Here is a 23,785-nt window from a genome sequence, read left to right as displayed (position 1 = left end):
GTTATTATAATAATGTACACTGTGAGCCTATAGTATTTTTCAAATAGCTTGGCTACAGTGACAGCTGTCATTTCAATATAATTTATAACCATAAAACTCAAAACACGCAAAATATGTATTGAGACGACAGCTGACACCGGACTAAAGCTATTAAAAAAAACACTATAGTAAGGTCCTATATTAAATACCTCACTCCCTTGGTCACACAATGAACTGCATCAGTTCAATGTCGTGATCTGGGCTCTTATTTTCATTCTTGCCGAAGGTATCGCCTTATATGTATAAAATCTGACTTCGAGCCGTAATAATATTATAATTTCGGAATCTATATATTTGCTTAAACTTAGGCGATACGCTTAGTAAGTAATGGGAAAACTTAAGTAAGCTATTTCGTGACCAAATTCGTGATACCTTGTGACGTTCACTAAACAGGACCTCACGATAGTAAAGCAAGAGGGCGAGAAACTCGGTATGCACATAAAGGGCGGGCTGAACGGGCAGCGCGGCAACCCCAACGACCCCAACGACGAGGGCGTCTTCATCTCCAAGATCAACAGCGGCGGTGCGGCCAGGCGGGATGGAAGGCTCAAGGTGAGACCAACTTTTGGGCTTTTATTAGCTGTAGATCTCGCAACTCCAAATCTGCCATTTTGAAAATTTTCCATAAACTGAATCGACAAAATAATCTATATTATAGTTATGGAACACCAAAGTTTACGAGAATCGGCTAAGAAATTTCACATGTAGAATAAAACTGCCGGACAGATATACAAAAGCATTTTTGCCCACGCCAACCCAAGCTCCCTTGGCCACAATAAATGACTGACGTTATTTGTGAAAATCGCGATTTTACCAATCTTGGTAACCCCAGGGTTTACAGAAAAAGTGTACCTTTATTTTTTCGAAAAACTTATATCTATTGGTTTACTTCGCCTCGGAATCACGAGAAGTACTAATTAAAACATGAAAAAATAGTGTCCCCAGTTTTTCATTTTAATTTTGGGTGTCAGTTTTGTGACCGTCCATACAAAATGCATGTGAAAATGTGTCACAAAACTGTAAATTTTTTTCGGACACTTTTTCCTTACTGAATCGATAGTCCTCGTAATTCAGAGTAAGTAGATAAAACAAAAGCTAATATTTCAAAACTAAGTAAATGGTACAGTTTTTTGGAAATGCCCAACTACAGCAATGATGGAAATATTACCATAATGGCCTATGATTTGAACGTTTGATATGTGTAGGTGGGCATGCGCCTGCTGGAAGTGAACGGCGTGTCGCTGCTGGGCGCCACGCACAACGAGGCGGTGAACGCGCTGCGCTCCGCCACCAACGCGCCGCTGCACCTCATCGTGTGCCACGGCTACTCGCGCCCCGAGAAGTACCACGTAAGCGACGCGCTCATCCTTTCTCACTACATATTATTTAACTAATTTCAACCTCCAAATAACTACATAATTCGTCGGATGACAAGCAAAAGTCACTAACTAACACCATTGAAATTATTGGACAATAAACCGTGTTACGAGTGTAATAAAGTGCATTGTTACTTTAATTTTTTGATAGTACTTAGTGACTTTTGCTTGTCACCCGACGATATTATGATCCATACCCAGTGGAATGAACTCCCTGCCGAAGTTTTCTCGAGGGGCTACTTTTATGGGGTTCTTCAAAATACGAACTAGTGTCGACAACGCTCATGTGACACATGGAGCCCTTTAATTCAACTCATGACCTTTTTTGCATTTTTTTCTTAACATTATTTCCTAAGAATCATTAGGACAATCGAACGTCAAGAAGGCTTGAACCCGGCTTTTTTTATTCGCTTTCATGGGCTAGAGCAGTAAGCGTCCATATGCCTCGATAACTGCTTACCAACAGGCGAGCGCCACTCTCACTCTGTAGACTCGAGCGCTGCGACTCAGGAAAAATGATGCTTACGCACAAAAAACAATGCGTACCCTACCATTCTTATTCTAAACAATAGTTAATTAGAGTCTGTGCGGAAAGAGAAGAGAGAAAAGTCGTGATATGTATGGGCCCCAATACATTCCACGACTCTTCTATTTCCGAACAGACTCTAAGTGATGTTGACGTATAGATAAATAATGTATTTTTTGCCCTAAACAGACTGGTAGCGAAAGTGGAACGGCGGACACAGGCGGCTCTCTATCTCACTCAACGTCAAGCTTAGACCGGGATGATTCTGTACATCAGCACCAACAGGTAGTCTGAACTATTCTGAACGTTATTATTATTAACTGCTTTCTAAGGCTTTCTCTTCGAAGGGATCTTTGATTCCCGATTTCTCGAAAACAGCTGAAACTATTTGGAAAATTATTTCTTGTTTGAAAGAAAGGGTTATGCTTCACGGTTATAGTCAGGTCATGATCTGATCCTGGAAAAATCGAAAGAACTGTTCAATTATTTTAAAGTCACTCATGAACTTTCTCTCGAAAAGAAGACGGAAATCGGAAAGACAATTAGATTATTTAATTATGATAACAACAAGACACTTATATAGAATGAATCATTTCATTTGCAAACATTTAATTATAACAAATTGTTTATAACTAGGAGCAGCAATTCCAAAAGGAGCTAGTTGAGTTTGAACATGAGAAACAAGTCGCAGAAATGAGGGAGAAGTCTACACCTGAAAAGGTAATCAATATATTATTTTGTCTATTATTAGTTTTTTTGGTTTAAAACGGTTTGAAAACATTAAGAACATAATATTTTTCCTATCCGACTGCCGCAGGACGCATGGTACTTAATGTACCTAATTTTACTGTAGTGTATGGGGATTTTCACTTAACTGTGCACCTTTAACCCTTATCTTGGCATTGTTACACCCGTGATACATGGAATTTAAAAAAATCTAGCAGGTTCACTTTATTACCCAACAAAATAATTCTGCCATCAATATGTCGAGCTACTCTCCTTTCTTATAGAAAAAAATAATGGACACAAGTGTCATTGTAAATTAATTAGTAATAAACAACATGGCGCAACGGAAACAACAGATTTCGGTTCGCACTGGAAGTTTTGCATTTATTTCTTAGATTAGTATATATTTTTCCATAATCTACAGTTTGATGCATTTACTATCTGTTAGTGCATAAATATTTACAATGCGTTCGAATTTAAAAACATTAATACACAGAACCTTACATGAAACTGTTATGTATTATATTTGATACATTGCCAAGAACTCAGAAATGTACATATCGAAAGGATTGTATTGTGTTTTGTCGAGGGATTGGCATTGTATCAAATATGATACATGTGATTTTCCGAAACTGGAAAATCCTGGATTTTTTCCCTTATTTTTTAATAGTCTAGTATGCTCAATAGGTGACGAAAAACTAAAAAAAAAAATATTTAAGATATTTTGAGCCTTGCCAAGATAAGGGTTAACGGCCGGTTAGCAATCGTTACAAAACTGACGGTCAATGTCAAATCCCATACATTTTTTAGGAATGTAACGGTTAAACGTTACTGAAACACGACTTAAGTCGCGCTTTAAAGTGCAAGTTAAAATGAAAATGCCCATATATTTGAATGTGTGTGTGTGTACTTCTGTTTCTTTGACATGCCTAACACTTAAGCGACTTGACAGTGGCGAAGAATAGAGTATCATTCTGATTCGTGCAAGGAGGGCTTTAAAGGTTCCGTCACACAGGCGCGTTTTCCGTGCGGGGCGTGAGCGCGGCGTGAACGTTTTGTAATGTAAAAGCGGCGCGCCGCCCGCAAAACGCGCCTGTGTGACGGAGCCTTAAGTTTCTATATATTTTCAATCTGTTTCATCACATTATCTTATCTTCATGTATTACACATTACCTAGGTGCTGGATATAGTCCACGCCGTGGAGAGCATGGCTCTGGAGCCGGCGCCGCCGACGTCGCCCGAGCCGCACCACAAAACCACCACTGTCGTCATGTCGAAACACACCCTTCAACCTCAGGTAAGAATTACCTTTCCGACACGACTCCAATACAATGTCGTAGGCTCTGTTTCAATTAAATGGTAGGCTCTCAAATATAGTCTACCTACTGACAGTGCAAAGAAATATTGCTAGTCTCTATACAGAACTCTGTTCCTGTTACTAAGAGGATATTGCCGTTTAACTATCATGTAGTATTTTACAATGGTGCTCTGACTGACCATCGCATACATATCCGAGTATAATAATGCCATTTGTTTTAAACATAACAGTGATTTCATGAAATGGCGTTGAGTGAAAGCAAAAATCATACAATTAAACTGTACTGAGATTTCCCAGTGCTCGTCGTCATCTAGAACCATACGAGGGAACGCAATTTTGTGTGGAGATTGGCAATATTGATTATTTATCTTGTATACTCTTATCTGCTACTGTTTAATTATTTCGGTGCTACATTATGCTCTCACTTTGGCACCTTTATAAAGCTAATTTATAAATGAAAAAAAATAATGTTAACATGTTTCAATATCTGATAGTAATAAAATTTCAAACGATAGTTAATGTTTTTTTAGAAATGATGATTTCGCTGATTGGTTTAATTATATGCATGAAATTTTAAAATCAGCGTTTTGATAAAGTGTTTCTCTGAGCTTCATATTTTCCAATTACTATTTTAAGTTTAATTGCTGCATGATAGTTATCTGTAGCTTTATATTAACTAAACTTTGAGTCAAATTGACTTTTAATATTGGCACGATGAAACTTCCCTGATTGCAGTATGTATAATAGATAGCATGCACTTTGTATATTTGTAGTATAAACCTATTGCTTGCATGAAAATATACTTGATTTTATTATATGGACAATTTGAACGTATTTTCTACATATATCTTATTAACCTTATCTTCCAAAATAAATGTTTTTAGTATATTTACGCAAAGCCTGGTATTATGTAGATTGGTTATTTTAAAGTGGAAAGGTGGCACTTAAATATAACAGCTCTGTTCTTTCGTTACTTTAGACCAACGGTCTGTGTAGGCTCTCTGTTAAATGTATCTTTTAGTTCATCAGTATCGTCGATTAAGTGACGAAATGATGTGCATGTAACTTTCTCTACTCAAAATCTTAAGGAGTTATCCTTAAAAGTTTTAAATTAGAAATAAAAGAACTATAGTTTAATCTTTTTTTATTCTTGAAAACCGATAAAGTGTATCTGTTGTTGTTTTAATTTAATGTAGCTTAGTTCAATGTCGTCGTGTGTTAGCTTAATGTAACAGTGACAACTGCGTCAAGCCAGTTTATTGACAAAGAAATGTTACATCCATTGCAGAATGCAAACGCAGAGGAAATGGAGGGAAACACATAGTGCATCAATTTAACTTTTGTATAATTTGTAAATAATTCATATCAATAATTAATTGAAACATTTCATACTACATATATGATAAGATGACGTTACTATATTGAAAAAATGAACTTAAGTGATTTCTAGCCTGGGTTTTATAGACTCGACAAGTATTAAAAAAAATGTAGTTTTATCGTCTCGATCCCATGTTATCTTCATTAATGCCAATTCAGAACTGTGTGTGTTCATATATACTTACATGAATTAGGCACATGATATTGTCATGCTCTACAAAATTATCTTAAACGTAATTAAATCGTAAATATTTTCGTACCCCAACGCATGGTTGAGAATTGGCGTACTATTACTGAAAGTAAACGAGAGTGCGGCAGTGTACATTAGCCCTTCTTATATTTAAATATATATATTCGTATAGTAGATCTACTTGTAATTCCACTATATTGAATCCCCTCTAACGTGTACCTATTCATTTAACACAGTTCGAAACAATTTTCAGTAAAGGGCTCATGTGTACTCCCGCATACAGCATACCCAATATTCCGAATTTAACTTTGTATAATGAATTTACCTGTATATAAACTAAATTTAACATTTTTATGGGACTAGGGAGTGTTTGTGGATCAAAGTAATGCTTTGCAAATAATTGCGAGATAGATAGATTAAATGCTTACCAGTCCTATGTTGGGTGTATTCCCATTTGTTTCCGCCGGGCACAGATGGGAATAGGTGCCTTCATATGAATCATTCCCATTTGTCCCCGCCTCATGTGCGGTGGTCATGTGGGGCGGGGACAAACGGGAATACACCGTGTTGCGGAAAGTGACAGTACTTAAGGGAATCTTCATGCTCCTAAATGATCTTACTTGTATATTATCCCTGTGAAACGTGGGACGATTTGTCATATTTTGGGGTGTTACTTTTTTCCGGACGGACGGACGGACGGACGGAACGGTTACAGATGTTAGACATTTCAATGGGATATCTAACTGTTGCGCCATGGTTCACGTTGTATGTGAATGTACGATTATTACTTACATCTAAATCTTGACAGTATATTTTAGTAAACATTGCTCAAAATACTGTAGAAATATATCATTCAATTGAATTGAATGAAAACACCATAAGGGTTCCTTTTGTACCTTTTTGGTACGGAACCCTAAAAATTACACATTTTAACTTCAAACAAAGTTAGCAAAGTGTCTTGTGACAACTTCCAGAAACCGTCGTAAATATATAATATACGTTGCTAGTACATAACGATTTATCTTCAAATACTGTTTTGGATACCATGTTTTAAAATATAAATTGAATGTTTTCCTTGACCGTTAGCATGCTTTTATATGTTTAAGTAATTGTTATTGACGTGCGTACGTTAAATTCGTTAGTTCTTTGTACGTCTATATATTCTAAAGCGGCATGTATACCTGTGTTGTTTTCTCAAATACAATTGAACTTCTGATAGACTGTACGTAATGTGAACCTGTCAACTTGATGTATGTTTAGCAGCAACCCGCCAAATAAATTGTATAATACGACGCCCTCCTCCGGACATTATCTCTTGACATCTAACCAAACCAGTTTTGGGACTACTTTATAAATGTTTACTGTTGTAGGTATTTACTGTGTAACCGTCTGACCAATTTTGATATCTGTTTATCCATAAAACTTGTACTTTTCTGTACCTATTTACACTCATACCTGTAGAAACCGAATATACCTATACCCATACTGGAAATGTTAATGTATTTAAACAGGAATTGTTATTTGCCATCACATCTATTTAAGGTTATTTGGGTACTTATCACGTAGTTTAATTATATTGAAGAGTTTTTTAGTGCTCCATACAAAACTTTGAGATCACTTCGGTGTTGCAAATCGGTTGCCTAAATGCGTTGTTTATGTGTGTAAGTATGGAGACATGTATTTAGGGTTATTTTATGCATAAGCTTCTCAATTAACATTATTCGGCCAAATTAACTATTCAAAACTGCCAATTACTTTACAATAACGTATTGCGTACACTGAATATACATTTGACATAAATAGTTTGTTTCTGAAATTTATTGTAATTGGCGTTATGTTTAAGCGTTGCATTAAATACACTATGTTTCAAAAATACGTGTTATGTTTTTAATCAATTTGTTTTAGTTAATTAAGTCTGTTTTAAATACAGACATTTATTTTGGAAGATTTTACGTTCGTTTAGTCAAGCTTACGTTCAGTTCGGCTCGATCTTGCAGTTTTATATCGCAAGCTATGTTTTCGTGCAAGTAGCTTCGCTATTCGAGTAACTCGATCGGCTCAAGCATAATTAGTATCTGGTGGCTAGTTCAGCCGCCTTTATTGGTGCGGTGTAGTTCAAAAATGTTGGTTTGGTCAGTCGTCCAGTTTGCAAGCGGCGCCGCCGTCACCCCTAGCAGTGTTCACACAACAGAAGGTCAAGTCGCCTACGCCTCCGGCCGCTCCTGTGCCTGAGGACGAGGGTACCGCAGTGGACCTCCCGCCGCCGCCGCCGCCAGTCGCGCACCCTGCGCCCCTGCAGCGGCCGCAGCACAACCCACCCCCGCCTCCCGTCAAACCGAAGCCTCAAGTGCCACGCAAACCGCAAATGAAGCGAGTTAGTTTCACTGAACAGCCACACGACGATCACGAACGACACACTATATATAACAGCGATGCGAAAAGTTTAACTCGACCCATACTGCATGAGGCGGAGCATGTTTCTGGCCCGAATATGCCTGGAACGGTTGACACTAACGATGCATGCATGGGAACACATAGATCTTTTTTAAAACCGAAAGAGAGAGAAGTCTCCTCGCCGCTCCCAAACGTGAGTCCCGTTCTTCCCGGTGACGTCATCATCCCTCCTCCGCCTTTGTTCGATACGAATGTAAGTGATAGTATCATACTTAGCGAAAACGAGTTTGAGTCGAGTCTACCGCCCATCACCGTCGTCCCCGACAGCATAGTTCTGCCGGAGACGCACGTGGCCGAAACAACCATGCAGTCTACCGACTCGACTAATTCACCAGAATCTGAAATTCCTCCCCCCGTCAATTACAACGCTCACCCTGTATTGGCATCTCAACCCATTTTAATAAACCCTCCGTCCCGAGTAGACATAATTTCTGAAGTGCCTTCACAACAAGTCTTCCGAACGCCAAAGTTTTCCTCCGTTAGCAGTGATGAGTACTATAAAGAATTACATGTAAGTCCTGGTAAGGAACCCGACCCACCCGAATTGCTACATGTGCAATATAAAACGCTGCCTACAGTTTCTCACATACCAAATTCACCATGCAATTTGCATCCTGACGAAACTTATTCAGATGACGTACCTACCCATATACCGACACATTATTCGCTCAGAGATATGCGGGCTAGAAGTCTCTCACCAAAAATGGTACATTCGTCAACCTACCCACCTATTAATCCGTACCCATCTTTGACGACGGTGGCGGGCACATACAATCCCTATACTTGCACTCATCAAATGTGCTTTTCCAACCCAAATAGGCTCTCTAGCCACGAGCCACAAGTCTCGCCGTCATTTGTTAGTAATTTAGGAAACGACATAAATGCTAACGTTACTCAACCAGTTCCCATCATTTTAAACGAAGTGCCTAAAAGTGTTCAGTCGGAGAGAAGAGTCCGTTTCGGCGAAGTGACGACTGCTCCTGAGCCCGACACGTTGTCGAACAGTTCGGAAAACTTGAGGGCAGGGAGCTCCTCGCCCGGCCCTGACCCGAAACCCGCATGGAGCAGCAAAATCAAAGCCTTCGCCATCGGCGAGGTAATCACCACTGTTCGCCATTTTATCCATCTCACGGCTTCTTTTGATTGTGTTCGTCGACAACCCAAATCTCCCACCCACTTGATCAAACATTGTCATCTACACTCATCCCCACGTACCTACCCGATTTATGTTACTTACTCGACCGATGCTGTTTAACTCGTATTAACTTAACTTATTTTGCATGTTATATTTTATTTACCTTTCATCAAGTTATAATTATATAATTTATTAACATGTTTGCCTTGGTTTTAACAACAGTTTACTGACTGCATGGGTGTGAACAGCCTGGAAAAGGGATATGCAAATTATGCAATGGCTTGTACATATCATGAGCTTATTATACTCACTAACTGCATTCACTTTTGCCGACAATATGATACGCTGCCATGCTGACTGTCGACTATCTGTTCGCAGGCTTCCCCTCCTCATTCTGGTAATTTTGTGAAAGCTTCTGTCAGTGACAAGAAGAAGTTCTTTGAGAGCGCGATGGAAGAAAGTCACAAAGCATCACCTAAACCAGGTAAATACCGCAGATCAATTACGTAATATAATCGGTTTCGAAATGTACAACTTGTTTTTAATATCTTGTTTCTTTGTTATAAACAGAGAAAGTTTTCACATTTCTATCGGCGGATGAGGTGGAGAAATTGAAGCAAGAAGAGGAAAGGAAGATGGCGTCGCTGTCGCGAGCTGAACTCCGCTCGTGGTCCCCCGGGGAGGACCGGCACAGCGGATACAGCTCGCACTCAGACGACGAGCCCTGTGAGAACGGACACAGGTAAGCACCAGTTATAACCCCAGAAGATGCATCTTTGTCGCGACCCATGGTTCACCGGGGAAGACCGGCAGTGTGGATACAGCTCGCACTCTAACGATCAGCCCTATGTCAGTGACCCGCTCACTAGAAAAAGAGAGTTATGGAAAAAGCTACTCTGAGGTCTCTGACAATAACAGGCCTACGCCCGCGATTTCGTCCTTTTAATCGCTAATAAGTTCTTCCTTAGTCCACCTCTTCAAATTTGAGCTCCCGACTTAATGGTTTAGGCTGTCCATTGTGTGTCGAATGTCTAAGTTACTGGACTTTTATTAAAATAAAGTACAAAGCACTGGAATAAATATTAATTGTGCATGCAAGCTTCTTCCTCTTGCGTCTAAATACTTTAGCTGTCTTGAACCTAGTCTTTTCGCGGATTGTTGAGTCATTTCTACAAATTGAAGGGTAATGATAGGATTGTTTTGTAATACCTAGGTTCTGTTTGTCTGGTACTCAAACTTTAGGATAACATGATAAATGCTTTTCAGAAAAATAATAAGGTCGACTCGAATCTATAATGCTTGGCCGCGACAGCAGCGGTGAGTGGAGACTCCTACAGTGGTTCCGTCATGTGTTGTCCTATACTGTCACTTCTCGTGCATCCGTTTCATTACCGTGTTCAAGTGAACCGCTCGCCTAGCAAGCTTGAGAAACCTTAAGGTCCATACCAACTCCTATATAAACCATTTTGCTCAAACATCTATTTCTATTTGTATGATCCGATTAATATATAATATATATGCCCCATATAAGCTGTCGTTAAACTGCATCTATCGTAGTAGTACTTGTCCTATTATCATAATTCAACAGCTGAATTTTGCGGTACCTTTAATAAGTTTTTCTACTCCCGTACTTTTATTTGTCATTTAAAGGGTCGTGCACACACCTTTAAAACCCTACCTTATAGTTGTCAAGACAAGTCTTTAGTCTATTCCCCAAAAAAGAATTTGCGCATACACGCAGTATCTTTTTGGCGATTTTACGATATTTCGTGTAATGACCACTTAAAAAAAATATTGAATGAAATACAGTGTTGCCAACCTTATTTTAAATGTCATCTCTGACCAAGGCCCCAACGCTGTCTGTTCTCTTTGACGGCGCAGAAACTAGTATCATTTCTCTCTCCTTGCTCTTTTAAAAATGCCGTTTGTCAAAAAAGGACAACCATACTGTTGACAAGATGGACTTCAAATCCAGGTGTCCCCTTTTTAGGTAGACCCAGGTTGTATATGTGTGCGTAAAAACGTATATGTGTGCTCTTTTAGGGATGTAAAAAGTCGATTTTAATCATGTTATATATCGATAAACGCTAAACAGCGGAACGAAATAGCGATTAATTGAAGCTTCAATATCTTCGTTAAACATAAACATAATTGAAATGCTAATGGATAATGAATATATTATAATATAATAAAATAATTCAATTATTGCGGAACACCTATTTTAGTTGGTATTTATGTATTTTAATTAAATATCTGAACTTTCCCTTGGTTCCCTGCTGGGGCGTGACTATAAAATTGTGATCTGATAACCACAATAAAGAATAAAAGCGTTTTTGTTCATTTTAGGTATCGTTAAACCCTTAGAGGATATAACCAACGGAGACGCCATGTCTAAAATTTTCGGTACAAAATAGTCTGCCGTTTTTTGCGGGGGAGGGGCACATCAAATGTATAGGTACGTCATGTCAGATAAACGTCAGTCCATACATATGGTTGACATGTGGTTGACCATTGGCCGCCTATTTTCGACAGAGGGGAACACCTGTTAATGGCGGCTCCATTGTTAATTACTCCGAGGTTAAACCATTGAAGTAAAATTAAAATTGCAAGAAATGTCGATAGTTTATCGATATGACTTTATCGACATGGCTACAGCAAGGTGGGCCACATTGTTAATCGTACACTAAACAAAAGTGGTCCCACTGACAGCTCGCTTGGAAGGTATCTCTGTATATTATAAATCTATGTCTCTGACAAATAAGTGAACTATAGACTTGTTTTTTTTTAATTTCATTCAATCATTCATACTTTTTCCGCCCGTACTCTCCATTTTTGCTACTTCTTGAATTAAAAAGATTTGTTATATTTTCAATTTTATTTCAAAGTAAGTGCTTGGTCGTAGAAAAAGTATTGTATGCAACGTTGTTTAACTGAGTCAAAAAATACTCGTGGCGTCTTTATTAACAATTTTCGGCTTCGCCTCAAATTGTTACTCACGCCACTCGCCTTTTTTGACCCCTCTTAAACAACGGTTGCATAAAATACTATTAATACAACGAACAACTTTAAACTTAACTCATCTAATACTCTGCCAGAAGGCGCAAAAACTCAAGAAATTATATAGTATAATATATTAGGTACCTAATCCATGGTCCTCTGTACAGATCTCTGTATACAACAATCGATCCATTCAATCACCCTGATTAATATATAAATAAATATAATTTTATTCAATACATAATTATAAAATGCATAAAATATTTCACAGTGCATCGACGGGCGGTGTGAGTCCGTCGGCGAAGTCGCGCAGACGCGCGGGCGGCGCGGACGGCGAGGACGCCGCCGCACGCGCTGCTAAACGCGCCGCGTGGCGAGCTGCCAGGCTACGCTCACTGGAGCAGGTAATATTTGTATGTTACACTTATGCAACAATTCTGGTCTTCATCTGATACAGTCGCCAAATACGACGTATAAGCTTGACAGGCAAAGCAACCGACATTGTTTGCATGCAGAGACCTATCTAGTGTAATGTTTGCATTATACTATGTAAACACATTATTTATTTAATGAATAAACAAAAAACCTTGAGGTTTGTGTGCCGATGGAGTTTAATGAAAGAAACATTTTTTTAGATTACCTATTTCAAATAGGCCACTGACATTTGTTTCTTAGGAGTCGCAAGGCCATTTTATGAATGAAATATATATTTTAAAGAAAAATAAATATACCTACCTAGAACTTTCTACCCCGAAATACAGAACACGTAATCTATCTTCATTAATTATTAACCAATTCTTGTAACATTGCGGTGAGTTGCTACTCCTTATAATTTTTCTTTATATATTTATCTTTGACTTGCTTCCCTTATCTACAGAGGCCGGAATTATCATGGCAGTTTGAATTGTCATTAGGGACTTCTCATTTATCGACTTTCAATATACCTATATCGATACAATGTAGAATACAAATGATCTAGGTATAAAACAAAATCTTGCCTTCTAGGAACTTTGTTTGGAGCTTACTAATATACCAAATTAACCATTGAACCTTTTATTACAGGAAGCGATTGAATCACAAAAAGTAATAAAAAACATGGTCGGCCCAGCCTCTGAAATCATTGGAGAGGTTCCTTCGAGAGATAAATCTCCGTCCGAGGTATTTATCATCAAATTTTTACTTACTTTCGTGTATCTTTTGTCCCATTAATATTAATGCACAGTCAACATCAAAAATAAATTAAACTAAACTATAACCTTGCCAAAAATACTTAAATGTGTGACTAAGTGCTCTTACGCCTTTAACAAAATAATGTTGTTCAGGTATTTTTATTGCATGATTTTTTTGATCTTGGCTGTGCTCAGAAAACCAATGACTTGGTGGAAAGAACGATTAAGAAGTAAGTATCTCGATAATTTGTTAGCAGTTGCGCTACCAATTTTATACATGGTTATTCAATGGAATATGTTGTTATGTCTTTCTTTCCAATATTAATTACGAATGTGTTGTAATGTAATCCAAATAATTGTTTGTCCGTAACCTTTAACATCCAAATGTTTATTAACACTAATGATTTGCTGGTGTTTCATAGACGAATGCATTTCGTTTGAATAAATTACCCTCCATTCCTTTCAGAATGAAATCCATTATAAACATTGAGTCATTAGCACTATACCTACAAATTAAATAAGTTTACACACATTCACCTACTTCATGAAATTCAAACTGCTATTTGCCAAATAGTAATCTAAATCTACTTAATAACTTGAAATAAGTAACATCTTGTGATCGTATTTTTATGTGGGTGGGAATCAATGTGTCGCTTCGCTGGCAATGTGGTCCGTTCTTGTGGGATGTGTATGTCAAAATTGGCTTTACAAATTATAGAAATGGCCCCTGCCACGTATCGCGTTACGTACAAAACCGGGGCAGATACTTGCCGTGAAGGAGAAGGAAAAACTTTTAGACGAGCGCATTACCTTCCGCTCGGAGGAATTCGTGTGCCCGGCGACCGGCGAGACTAAAGTGCGAACCGTCGAGTACATTGAGAAAGTCATTGAGAAAGAGGTACGGTGTCGTCGCCAACTGTACATTCCGCTACACTAAGCATACAAGACGCTGTACACAAGCAACGCCGTATTTTGCGTGTATTGTTTTTTTTTATTATTATATCTGTTTTGTATATCTCAAACGCTTAGCTTTCTACGTGCAATTATAAGAGAAATGACGCGACGTGACGCTGGACTTTGACTACAACAGATTTACTGAAGACGTAATACTGAAACGACCGATTTAGAGGACTAACAGACGATCGTGTATAAAACACCTGATAATTGTAAATCTAATGGGGCGGTCTTTGTATAGTAAACGCACACTTCGCACTCGTGAAACACCATAACTTGAACCTAGAGATCCGTAGATAGACACGTTAACAAAACTCACAATAGAAGTTAATCTGACCTGCTAGCATGAGTTGCATTCTCGCGCGCGACTCCATACTACCAGCCGGACTTCAAGTATGATGGACTCGCGCGCGAGAACGCAACTCATGCTAGCCGGAGATGTGGCTATAGCAGGCTTCGTCAATTTATGTCCTTGGCTTCTAGTGTAAAACTGCTATACTTTACATTTCCGTAAGCTAATATTACAAATTTATAATAATTATTAATTGGTTGATCACGATTGTCAATGTCAAATTATTTAGCACGCTTACACAAGCCATCGATATTTACTACATTAACATTATATACGTAATAATATGATAAACACTTATTTTTGTGATTGTTCTTAAGCATAACTTATGATGTGTATATTGAAATCTATATTTGTTTATTCGGATTTACTTATATTTTGTTTTCATATAGCATGAGTTTTTGTAGTCTTACGTATATTCCAGCCTAACATATGTCTAATAACGCACTATACACTCGACAGCAGAAATAGCTAAGTGGGTGAAGTATTAAAATACTGTACACGACTTTGTTGTTAAACAATAGCAATAACCTAAACCTTGTGCAGTTAATTTGGAACACTTTCTTTACTTTGCAATTGTTGGCGCTGACAGTACAGTCACCTGCAATAATATGTTACTCTTCGAAGGCAGCAAAAATATGTGACACGCTCTTATGGCTCTACAAATAAGACCGAGTCAGATATTTTTGCGGCCTTCGAAGAGTAACATATTATTGCACGTGACTGTACCTACCTACGTGAAAGACTCATGTTACATGAAATATATTTTACATGTTTTCCACTTGTCCTGCATGATATTTTAGCATGGCATGATAACATATTGATGTATGTTTTACCAGGCGATACCTGGATTCTAGTCACGGAATCATCACCCCGATCAATGGTTTGTTGTGTTCTATAAGATTTTTAGTAGTCTGGTTTGGAGGCTTGGGAATGCTGGTTAATTAGCTTAATGTTTCTACTCTAAACAAAACTTAGATGTATTTTGTAGGTAAATTATATTACTTAGAAAATAATGTATGAGTAATATGAGTATGCACGTGGTCTATATTACCAATGCACCTGATTTACCCTGGCAATCATAAAAATAAATCGCATGTAGTTGTGTGCTGTTTGATGTGGTCTAAACATGTTACACAAGTTAGGTATGCACTTCCTCATTTTATTACTGATGTCATCGATTCATGTTTCATCCAAATTCAATTGACATTATTATCGTCCTTAACATAGTTATAAATAATTTTCTAAAACAATTGTGACTTATTCAAAAATAACTACATGTAGTATCATTTTCATTTGTAATCCTTTGTGCTACTGCCTTACAAGGCACCTGATAGCATTTTCATCAGATTCTAACTAATCAGCGTAGCTAACAAGCACAGCAATCATTTTCATTCGGCATTTCAGTAGAATAATGTAAAATAATTGACAGGTGGAGACCACACAGGAGAAGATAATATCGTTGGAATTGACAACTAGTCCCAGCAGCGAGACGGCGCCGAGCGACGTGGGAGCGGACATGAACCTGGGCGAGGCGGAGCCCGACGGCGACGGCGACAGCTCGCTGCAGCCCGACATCGTGCAGGTCGTCAACCCGCTGCTCGACGGCGGCGCCGGCCGCGTCACCGCCATCCCCGTCGGGCCCGCGCACCGCCTCACCGCCTACACCGAGACCGACCAGTAGACCGCTCCCGCCGTCTCCCCTATCATATCACAAGCCATCACACGACCACGAAGCGAACCAACAACATTTTTTTAGTTTCACACGACTCGACTCCCGGTCGATCGGCCGGTGTAGATTTCTTCAAACGAACGAACGGATTATGATTATTGATTACTATTGACGCGCGAGTTTCCATCCTAGCTTTGTATTGTAACTGTGATAATAAGTTAAATATTCCACCGACTTCTTATATAGAGGGGCTCCTTGAAGAAATCGACCGGCGTCGCTTATTCGGATCACAATTTTTATTTTTTTATTTTATTTTTGCGACGGAGATTGCTAGACGTATAGTTTATGGTAAGTATCATCTATTTTGATATAGTATATACTTTGAATACTTTATGTATTTAATATTGATAATTTTCATTCCGTGCAAGTTTTTAATGTTTGACTTCTTGTAAACGCTATTAGGTATTTATTTTTATGTTGAACTGTACCTGTTAAGTGGTGTTTGTTAGGGTATAGTTAGCAGCAGAACTTGCTAAGCGGGCGAGGCGTTCAAAATGATCTTGACGCGACTTTATTGTTAAGAGAATAAGAGCGTGTCAAGGTAATTTTGAACACCTGGCCCGCTTAGCAACTTCTGCTGATGACTGTACGTGGTTGGATGCGTTCGAGCGGCAAACCTGCTCACATCACGCCATTATGGCAAGGCAACACGACTGAATACATCTCCTGTATTACACTAACGATGAGATACTGAGAATATCGATGTTATCGTGGATTTCATGTTTTGATTATGTTACATACGCATATGGATATGACTGATACATGAGTATTGCCGGATAAAAGTGATAGTGTAATTACGGGCCAATGGAACATCATTACACCGTCGTGCCACAAATAACATTCAACTACTCTACACTTATACCTAATCAATATTTTAAATTTTATTTGTGCAGTGTTATTAATTCAGTATTTGTGTTTAGCGTTGTCGTAGTATTTTTATTGTAAGGATAAGGATTTTAGTTCATATATCTATGTGGTGCCGTTATTTCTCAAAAGGTATTAATGTTGTAATGTTACAATGAATTTGTGATTTGAATTTATTGCATTTTATTTCGTGTCAATTATAAGGTCTGCCAATATAATGGTAGGTGAATTTTATTTCCAAGTCGGTATCGTATTTCATGGAACTTGATATTTGATAACTTATAAGTGGGGCTGTACGTCCAATAGTCAGGCCCCTGGCAAACTTTTACAAAACTTTTGATTAGCGTTTACTGAAAATGTATTTTCATTCGTTTGGATAGAGCGTATCCATTTTTAAAATGTATCTGTCTATGTTATATAATTAATCTCAAGTTGTATATTCCGAAAATGACTGTAATATGAACTACCTACCTATAATAATATTGAGTATTTAATGGGAGATGTATCGTATGGAATAGACTTGGATGTTTGGATGAAATGTTTCTATGTGTGCCCTTTATACCTTTTTAAGGTTCTCTAGTGGTAAATGAATTGTAAACTAATGAAAATATTGTATGTTTGTCCCAATTAAATGGTTTAATATATATTTTAATAAAACATTTCTGTGTATTATTTATATTTTACAAGCTTTTATTTAGTTTCACCTGACCGTTGTCTGTCTGTAATCAAATCTTGCAAGTTAAATTTAATCCACTTCCCGGTTTCCGATTGAGCTGAAATTTTGCATGCATGTATAAATCGGATGACAATGCAATATTATGGTACCATCAAGCTGATCTGATGATGGAGACAGGAGGTGGCCATAGGAACTCTGTGATGAAACAACGCAACCTAATTGTGTTAGGGGTTTTTAGAATTGTCTCGATGAGTATTAGTTGTCTATCGTAAGGGAAGTACAGTCAGCGATAAAAGCTTGTACCAAAAATGACATTTTTGCCAAAAACTTATTTAATAGTGTATAGATACATTTTAATTACGTTTATATAGGAACACAGTTCCTTAACCAAGCTTTAACAAAAATAATTAAAGATATTAAGAATAGGTTATTTCTTCGGAGCGATGATACCCTCTAGTTGAGCCTGTGAAAAAAAACGTCAAATAAATTGCGTAAGTAAACACTGCACTTATTATAATAAATAAGGCTAGCGACGAAACACGAGCCAATAGTAACAAATGCACACACGTTTCCAGTCAACTGACGCTTACCACGCGCGAGGTTACCACTTGGTGTCTCTTGTGACTTCTTGTCCCCCTTGCCCGCTACTATTAGTTGGTAGCTTAGCGGTAAGGCATTCGCCTTTCAAACCGGAGGTAGTGGGTTCGAACAAACCCCGATTCCTTACTACCATGAGTTTCTTGCATATCGCTTTTCTTTTGAGGAAAATATTGTAAAGAAACTTAATTAATCCCAAAACGGCCTAGTTTTCCCTCTAGGTTGGGAGGTCAGGTGGCAGTTGATTCCTGCAAAACTATTAGTCATAGACCAAAACCAAAGTAAAGATTAAAAAGCGCATTAGCGCTTGTCACAACTAATCTTGCTTCTCGGCAGTTCGACGCTTACGTAGTTTTGTCTCCGGATTCCGTTCTGCGTGGTTAACTTAGTTGGAGCTGTAGGTAAATGTGCTCCTCCTGGTGTAACCTTTCCTCGGAAGCGCAAAAAACCAGCGCGCAATTTATGGGGACGCTTAACCAGTTACCATAAACAACATAAACTTACCTTGAGCTGGGCATTGGTCTTCTTCAAGGCCAGAAGTTCCTCCTGGTGTCTCTTCTCCTCGGCAGCACGTAGCTCAGCCGCCCGACGCTCAAGCTGTTCTGTCTTCTGCTTCAATTCTGCACAAGTCTTTTCGAGAGCTGAACGCTCCGCTTCCAGCTTCGCCACTTGTTCCATTAGGTCGGATTTGCCTTGTTCTGACTGTTCAACACATTTTCAAGTTGATTATGAAAACCGTTAAGCAAAGTTAGTAGCCTTTGGGCGGTTGAAGACTAACGTGCAACTACACTGGGTCGTTCACCTTATGCAGTCGCCAAATCGTTAAGTTTGTCAGGCAACTGACACTGTTTGATGCGGCCAATGACCCAGAATCTACGCAGTCTAATTGCGCCCTAAAATTAAGATACCTACTAGGTTACAGTGTATTTTGTTACCTGTAGTGCTTTCCTCATGCCGAATGCGATTGAGCTACAGTACAATGTCTGATACGCTTCCATTGTGATTCTCGCTTCATCGCGAACTCTCAGAAGCAGAAGTCCCCTTTCACCGCAGTTTAATGTCACCTGAAAGTCGTCATATTAAAATTTGGTGTATTGTAATCTAGGTACCTAATACTGGTACGAGTACCTACCTACCTAAGCGAGAAACGACGTCAAACAATAGGTGTGTTAACCTTTTGGACGCCAATGACGGATATATATCCGCACCGTAGGTCCAACGCCAAAGACGGATTAATCCGTCACAGACCACAGAGCAACTTAGACCTACGTGCATTATGCATAATGTTCAATTTCAGTTTTGACACTTTGATGACGTGGCGTCCGAGTTGACACGGCGACAAAAAGGTTAAGCCCATGTTAAGCCGCGTTTTCATTTAGGTAAATGTAGTGTCCCGAGCAAATGTTTGCTCTTCCCATTTACTTACCTACTATTGGAGCAAGTGTTTCCAACGAACGAAAGAACGATTGCTCGCTCAGAACTGCTGAGAACACTAAGTGAAAACGTGGTTTAATGTAGGTAGTATGTAAGTATCTACAATCAGCGACCATAGTATAGGAGGGCAACACAATATGTGTATAAAAATCAAAAAAGCTAACTTATCGGCTATACTATATCGCACCTGTCGTATGAGTTCATCGAAACACTGCGTATAAAGTTGCCGTCGGACTGGACAGATACCAGTTTCCCGCGCCTGTCGTTGCTGCAAACGAGTATCCAACATCTCTTGCAGGTTGATCACGTCCAGTCGCGTCGCTGGCGTCGAAGAAATCTGACAAAATTAGGGATATTTCCTTATAACGATAATATGGTCCTACACACTAGCGCGCATAAACAACATATGCTTTCTACATCAATAGTTTAAACGCTCAGCGATTTATGTCCTGATTTAGATGACTACAGCCTTTTCTCAATTTCTAGGGGGGCATCTCAAAAGTTGTATTATTAATTCTAGTTAAGTAGGTTCTCGCTCGCTCAGACTTGCGGACACTGTAAAAATAAGACTAGTACCTAATACTTTACCTATTTTACAATTAGTACAATGCTAATACTATTGTTTACTTACCTTTTGAGTCCAGATTTGGCCCTCTTCTTCCCATTCTTTCGGCGGCAGGATGGCGTTTAGTATTTCTTCAGTTTCCCGTTTAGCTTCGGTGGGAATGCAAGGCTGTGCAGCTGCAGCAGACACGCCAGCTGGCTGTTACAATATGAAGGTATTTTCCGCATTTTCAATAAAAAAAGTTTTCATACAAATCACGTTATCAACTGGGCTTTGTTCTCAAATGCACATTTATCGTATCAAAACTATATCAAAGAGCGCGACGCACTATTATTATATTGTTTAAGTTGAGACTCGTATAGGTCATTTATAGGTAGATAAAAAACCGGGAAAGTGCGAGTCAGACTCGCGCACGAAGGGTTCCGTACCATAATGCAAAAAACGGCAAAAAAAAACCGGTCACCCATCCAAGTACTGAACCCGCCCGACGTTGCTTAACTTCGGTCAAAAATCACGTTTGTTGTATGGGAGACCCACTTAAATCTTTATTTTATTCTGTTTTTATTTTTTGTTGTTATAGCGGCAACAGAAATACATCATCTATGAAAATTTCAACTGTCTAGCTATCACGGTTCGTGAGATACAGCCTGGTGACAGACGGACGGACGGACGGACGGACAGCGCAGTCTTAGTAATAGGGTCCCGTTTTACCCTTTGGGTACGGAACCCTAAAAAGCTAAGAGCTCTAGTGAAATAGTCACTTGACTATACCTATAGAGAATGAAGTTTGCTGGAAAACAACTTTGTACAAACCAGCTGTTTAAGCTGGATAGTTCACTAGGTAATAACTGTAGTAAAGTAGACATTGAACGGTCGTACAGGGGGGAGATAAAAAATAGGTACCCATAAGACACGTAGGTAAGCACCAGATTTTATTATTTAGAAGCCGGTACCTACTTATTTTGTATCGTAGCAGATCATAGCCTGCAAATGAAGGGAATGGGCTGTAGTCGCACTTACCGCCGCCTCCTTCTTTTTGGTTACCAACACAGGATTATCATATCGGATTAGCGTGTCTTCTGCGGATGCAGATGCCCTCTCAGCCATCTTTAATTATAATAATTTATTGTTTATCGAGAAACTGTAATCTGAAATAGCTCGAGAGTTATTTGCGTTGACGTAAATATTTTGACACTGCAGTGAAAGAAACCATAGCAACGGCTTTTTATTGCTACGTAGACTACGTAGAGTTTTAAAATGTACAGTCGCCATCAAATATGCATCATATACACTGACTTAATAATAGGGAATATTAGGCAAAGCTCTGCGTAGGTGGCACCTTTGTGGCACATACAGTAAACAAACCACATTGACACATGGCCTACCGAGAAACAAGAAAAACGAAATTTCGTTATCTAATCTCTCTATCACTCTTGCTTATTCGAGCGATAAAGAGGCAGATAACTAACTTTCGATTTTCGCGTTTACAGGTAGGCCCTTGTTAACAAACCGCATTGATGCATCAATGTCATATTTTATTGTCTGTGTAAACTTGTCAAAAAACAATTTAAGGCACAGTATGTATAAGTTAGTCTATGAATTTACTGAGTCGGTAGTGCTGCACTCTGGCGGCAGAACATTGCAGTAATATCCCCTATTCTATATCAATGATCATAATATCGGAGCGGCTCACAAATATCTCAATAATGGATTCATTCTAGATTTCAATGTATGGGCAACACGGCAAAATTTGTAATTAAGGTTTATTGCTGCTGTGTTATACCTTTAGGTGAGTACATTATAAAACACTACCCTCCCGCCCCCTCCCCAGTTGGCGTCACCCCCTCCCCCGGGAAAGTGTCCCATTTTACAGATTTTCTCAATTTTCAGGAAAACGATACAAGCTAAGATAAAATGGTCAAAGACTAAATTATTTATTAATAAATTTCCTACAAATAAGTACGTACATTCATTTTGATACGAGTTATAGTTTTCAAGCTATGGTGCGCCAAAGTTTACTAAAAATCTGCCATTGACAAAAATGTAACATGTTATACTCGGGAAACAATATATCAACCATTTTCCTCGCGTTATCCCGGCATTTTTAATCACGGCTCATGGGAGCCTGGGTTCCGCTTGGCAACTAATACCAAGAATTGGCGTATGAGGCATCCGGGTTAATGAAAACGTTTATTGTACCTTGTAAGTCGATTTTTTTACTTAGCAGAATAGACTGAACCTTTATTTCCCGTAGAATCGATGTACTGGTTAGCCATTTGGCACACGTATACTAGAGGTCAAAACAACATTTTAGACCCGCAGTTCCTAAAAAAAATTCCCTTAGGAGGGGAGTGCCAAGTCATTGTTTTTTTTTGTATGGGCAAAAACAAAATTTTTTTTAGAAACCTATCGTGTGTGATATTATATGAAAGGGCTTTTTAAGGCGATTCTAAAAATATCCCATCACATATATTACATTTCAGCCATTTTTTTTTAATTAAAACTAAAATAATTTTCAAAACATACCTAGTTTGGACTCCTCCAGATACGATATTGCTGATTTTTTTTGTACAATATACCACAAATGATACGTGATATCCTCATATCTAACCCTAAAAAACCAATTTAAAAAATAATCTCATTTAGTTTTTTTTTTACTTTTTCAATTTTACTAAGTGTTAAGTCCTACTTTAGTACCTATTTTACGAGACTTAATGGAACTATAAAAGGGTTAAAGAGGTATTCCCCGTTGGATATATGGATATTGCGTATCATTTTATGGTTAATATGCACCGTATCTGCAGTACAGTTCCATTAAGTCTCGTGAAATAGGTACTGAAGTAGGACTGTATCACTTAGTAACCTTGAAAAATAAAAATAAAACACTAAATGAAATTATTTTCAAAATTGCTTTATTAAGGTTAGATATGAGGCTATCATGTATCATTTGTGGTATATTGTACAAAAAAAAATCAGCCATATCGTATCTGGAGGAGCCCAAACTTGGTATGTTTTGAAAATTATTTTGTTTTAATTTAAACAAAATGGCTGAAATGTAATGATGTGATATATTTTTAGAATCGCCTCAAAAAGCCCTTTCATATGATACCACACACGATAGGTTTCTGAAAAAATAAATGTTATTCCCATACAAAAAAAAACAATGACTCGGCACTCCCCTCTTAAGGGATTTGTTTTAGGAACTGTGGGTCAAAAATTTTGTTTTGGCCTCTAGTATGCGTGTGCCAAACGGCTAGCCTGTACATCGTTTGCGGTTTTTTAAGTGAACAGGTAAGACTAAAACTTT

The 23,785-nt window shown here is 38.4% G+C and overlaps 3 protein-coding genes across 10 annotated transcripts in view; 2 read left to right on the top strand and 1 right to left on the bottom strand.

Annotated features, from left to right (window-relative positions):
• Positions 1–17,865, top strand: part of LOC134804834 (protein lap4) — a 92,157-nt gene extending 74,292 nt beyond the window's left edge. For 4 of the 8 annotated variants that reach the window (XM_063778117.1, XM_063778127.1, XM_063778162.1 and 1 more), the window contains 12 exons: positions 433–591; positions 1,245–1,388; positions 2,131–2,226; positions 2,578–2,661; positions 3,845–3,964; positions 7,690–7,926; positions 9,520–9,625; positions 9,712–9,883; positions 12,410–12,542; positions 13,201–13,296; positions 14,026–14,205; positions 16,043–17,865. In XM_063778117.1, the coding sequence (XP_063634187.1) occupies positions 433–591; positions 1,245–1,388; positions 2,131–2,226; positions 2,578–2,661; positions 3,845–3,964; positions 7,690–7,926; positions 9,520–9,625; positions 9,712–9,883; positions 12,410–12,542; positions 13,201–13,296; positions 14,026–14,205; positions 16,043–16,294 (1,779 nt within the window). In that variant the 3' untranslated portion in view covers positions 16,295–17,865. Of the gene's footprint in view, positions 1–432; positions 592–1,244; positions 1,389–2,130; positions 2,227–2,577; positions 2,662–3,844; positions 3,965–7,689; positions 7,927–9,519; positions 9,626–9,711; positions 9,884–12,409; positions 12,543–13,200; positions 13,297–14,025; positions 14,206–15,449; positions 15,494–16,042 lie in introns of all 8 variants that reach the window. The other 4 variants (XM_063778143.1, XM_063778171.1, XM_063778154.1 and 1 more) reach the window with 4 other exon arrangements.
• LOC134805205 (uncharacterized) lies at positions 7,933–9,494 on the top strand. The gene has a single exon (XM_063778516.1). The coding sequence runs from the start codon at positions 8,044–8,046 to the stop codon at positions 9,259–9,261; it is 1,218 nt and encodes a 405-aa protein (XP_063634586.1). The 5' UTR covers positions 7,933–8,043; the 3' UTR covers positions 9,262–9,494.
• Positions 17,866–18,214: 349 nt separating the features above from the next.
• Positions 18,215–21,667, bottom strand: LOC134805367 (putative inner dynein arm light chain, axonemal). The gene is made up of 6 exons (XM_063778707.1): positions 21,499–21,667; positions 20,545–20,676; positions 20,101–20,250; positions 19,415–19,543; positions 18,984–19,181; positions 18,215–18,345 (listed from the first exon to the last, which is right to left on the bottom strand). The coding sequence occupies exons 1-6, from the start codon at positions 21,583–21,585 to the stop codon at positions 18,310–18,312; spliced, it is 732 nt and encodes a 243-aa protein (XP_063634777.1). The 5' UTR covers positions 21,586–21,667; the 3' UTR covers positions 18,215–18,309.
• Between the last annotated feature and the right edge of the window lie 2,118 nt (positions 21,668–23,785).

This window comes from Cydia splendana, chromosome 2 (assembly GCF_910591565.1).
Source record: "Cydia splendana chromosome 2, ilCydSple1.2, whole genome shotgun sequence".
NCBI classification, from domain to species: domain Eukaryota; kingdom Metazoa; phylum Arthropoda; class Insecta; order Lepidoptera; family Tortricidae; genus Cydia; species Cydia splendana.
Note: the sequence above shows the minus strand (reverse complement) of the source record. Positions and strands in the feature narration are given on the sequence as shown.

What these genes read in the sequence shown, in the direction of transcription:
- LOC134805367 (XM_063778707.1), bottom strand. Translation starts at nt 21,585, where the DNA reads ATGGCTGAGAGGGCATCTGCATCCGCAGAAGACACGCTAATCCGATAT. An exon ending in GCCAAATCTGGACTCAAAAG is followed by an intron (nt 20,251 to 20,544) that starts GTAAGTAAACAA and finishes TAATTTTGTCAG; the next exon opens with ATTTCTTCGACGCCAGCGAC. An exon ending in AGACCAATGCCCAGCTCAAG is followed by an intron (nt 18,346 to 18,983) that starts GTAAGTTTATGT and finishes TTTTTTTCACAG; the next exon opens with GCTCAACTAGAGGGTATCAT.
- LOC134805205 (XM_063778516.1), top strand. Translation starts at nt 8,044, where the DNA reads ATGCCTGGAACGGTTGACACTAACGATGCATGCATGGGAACACATAGA.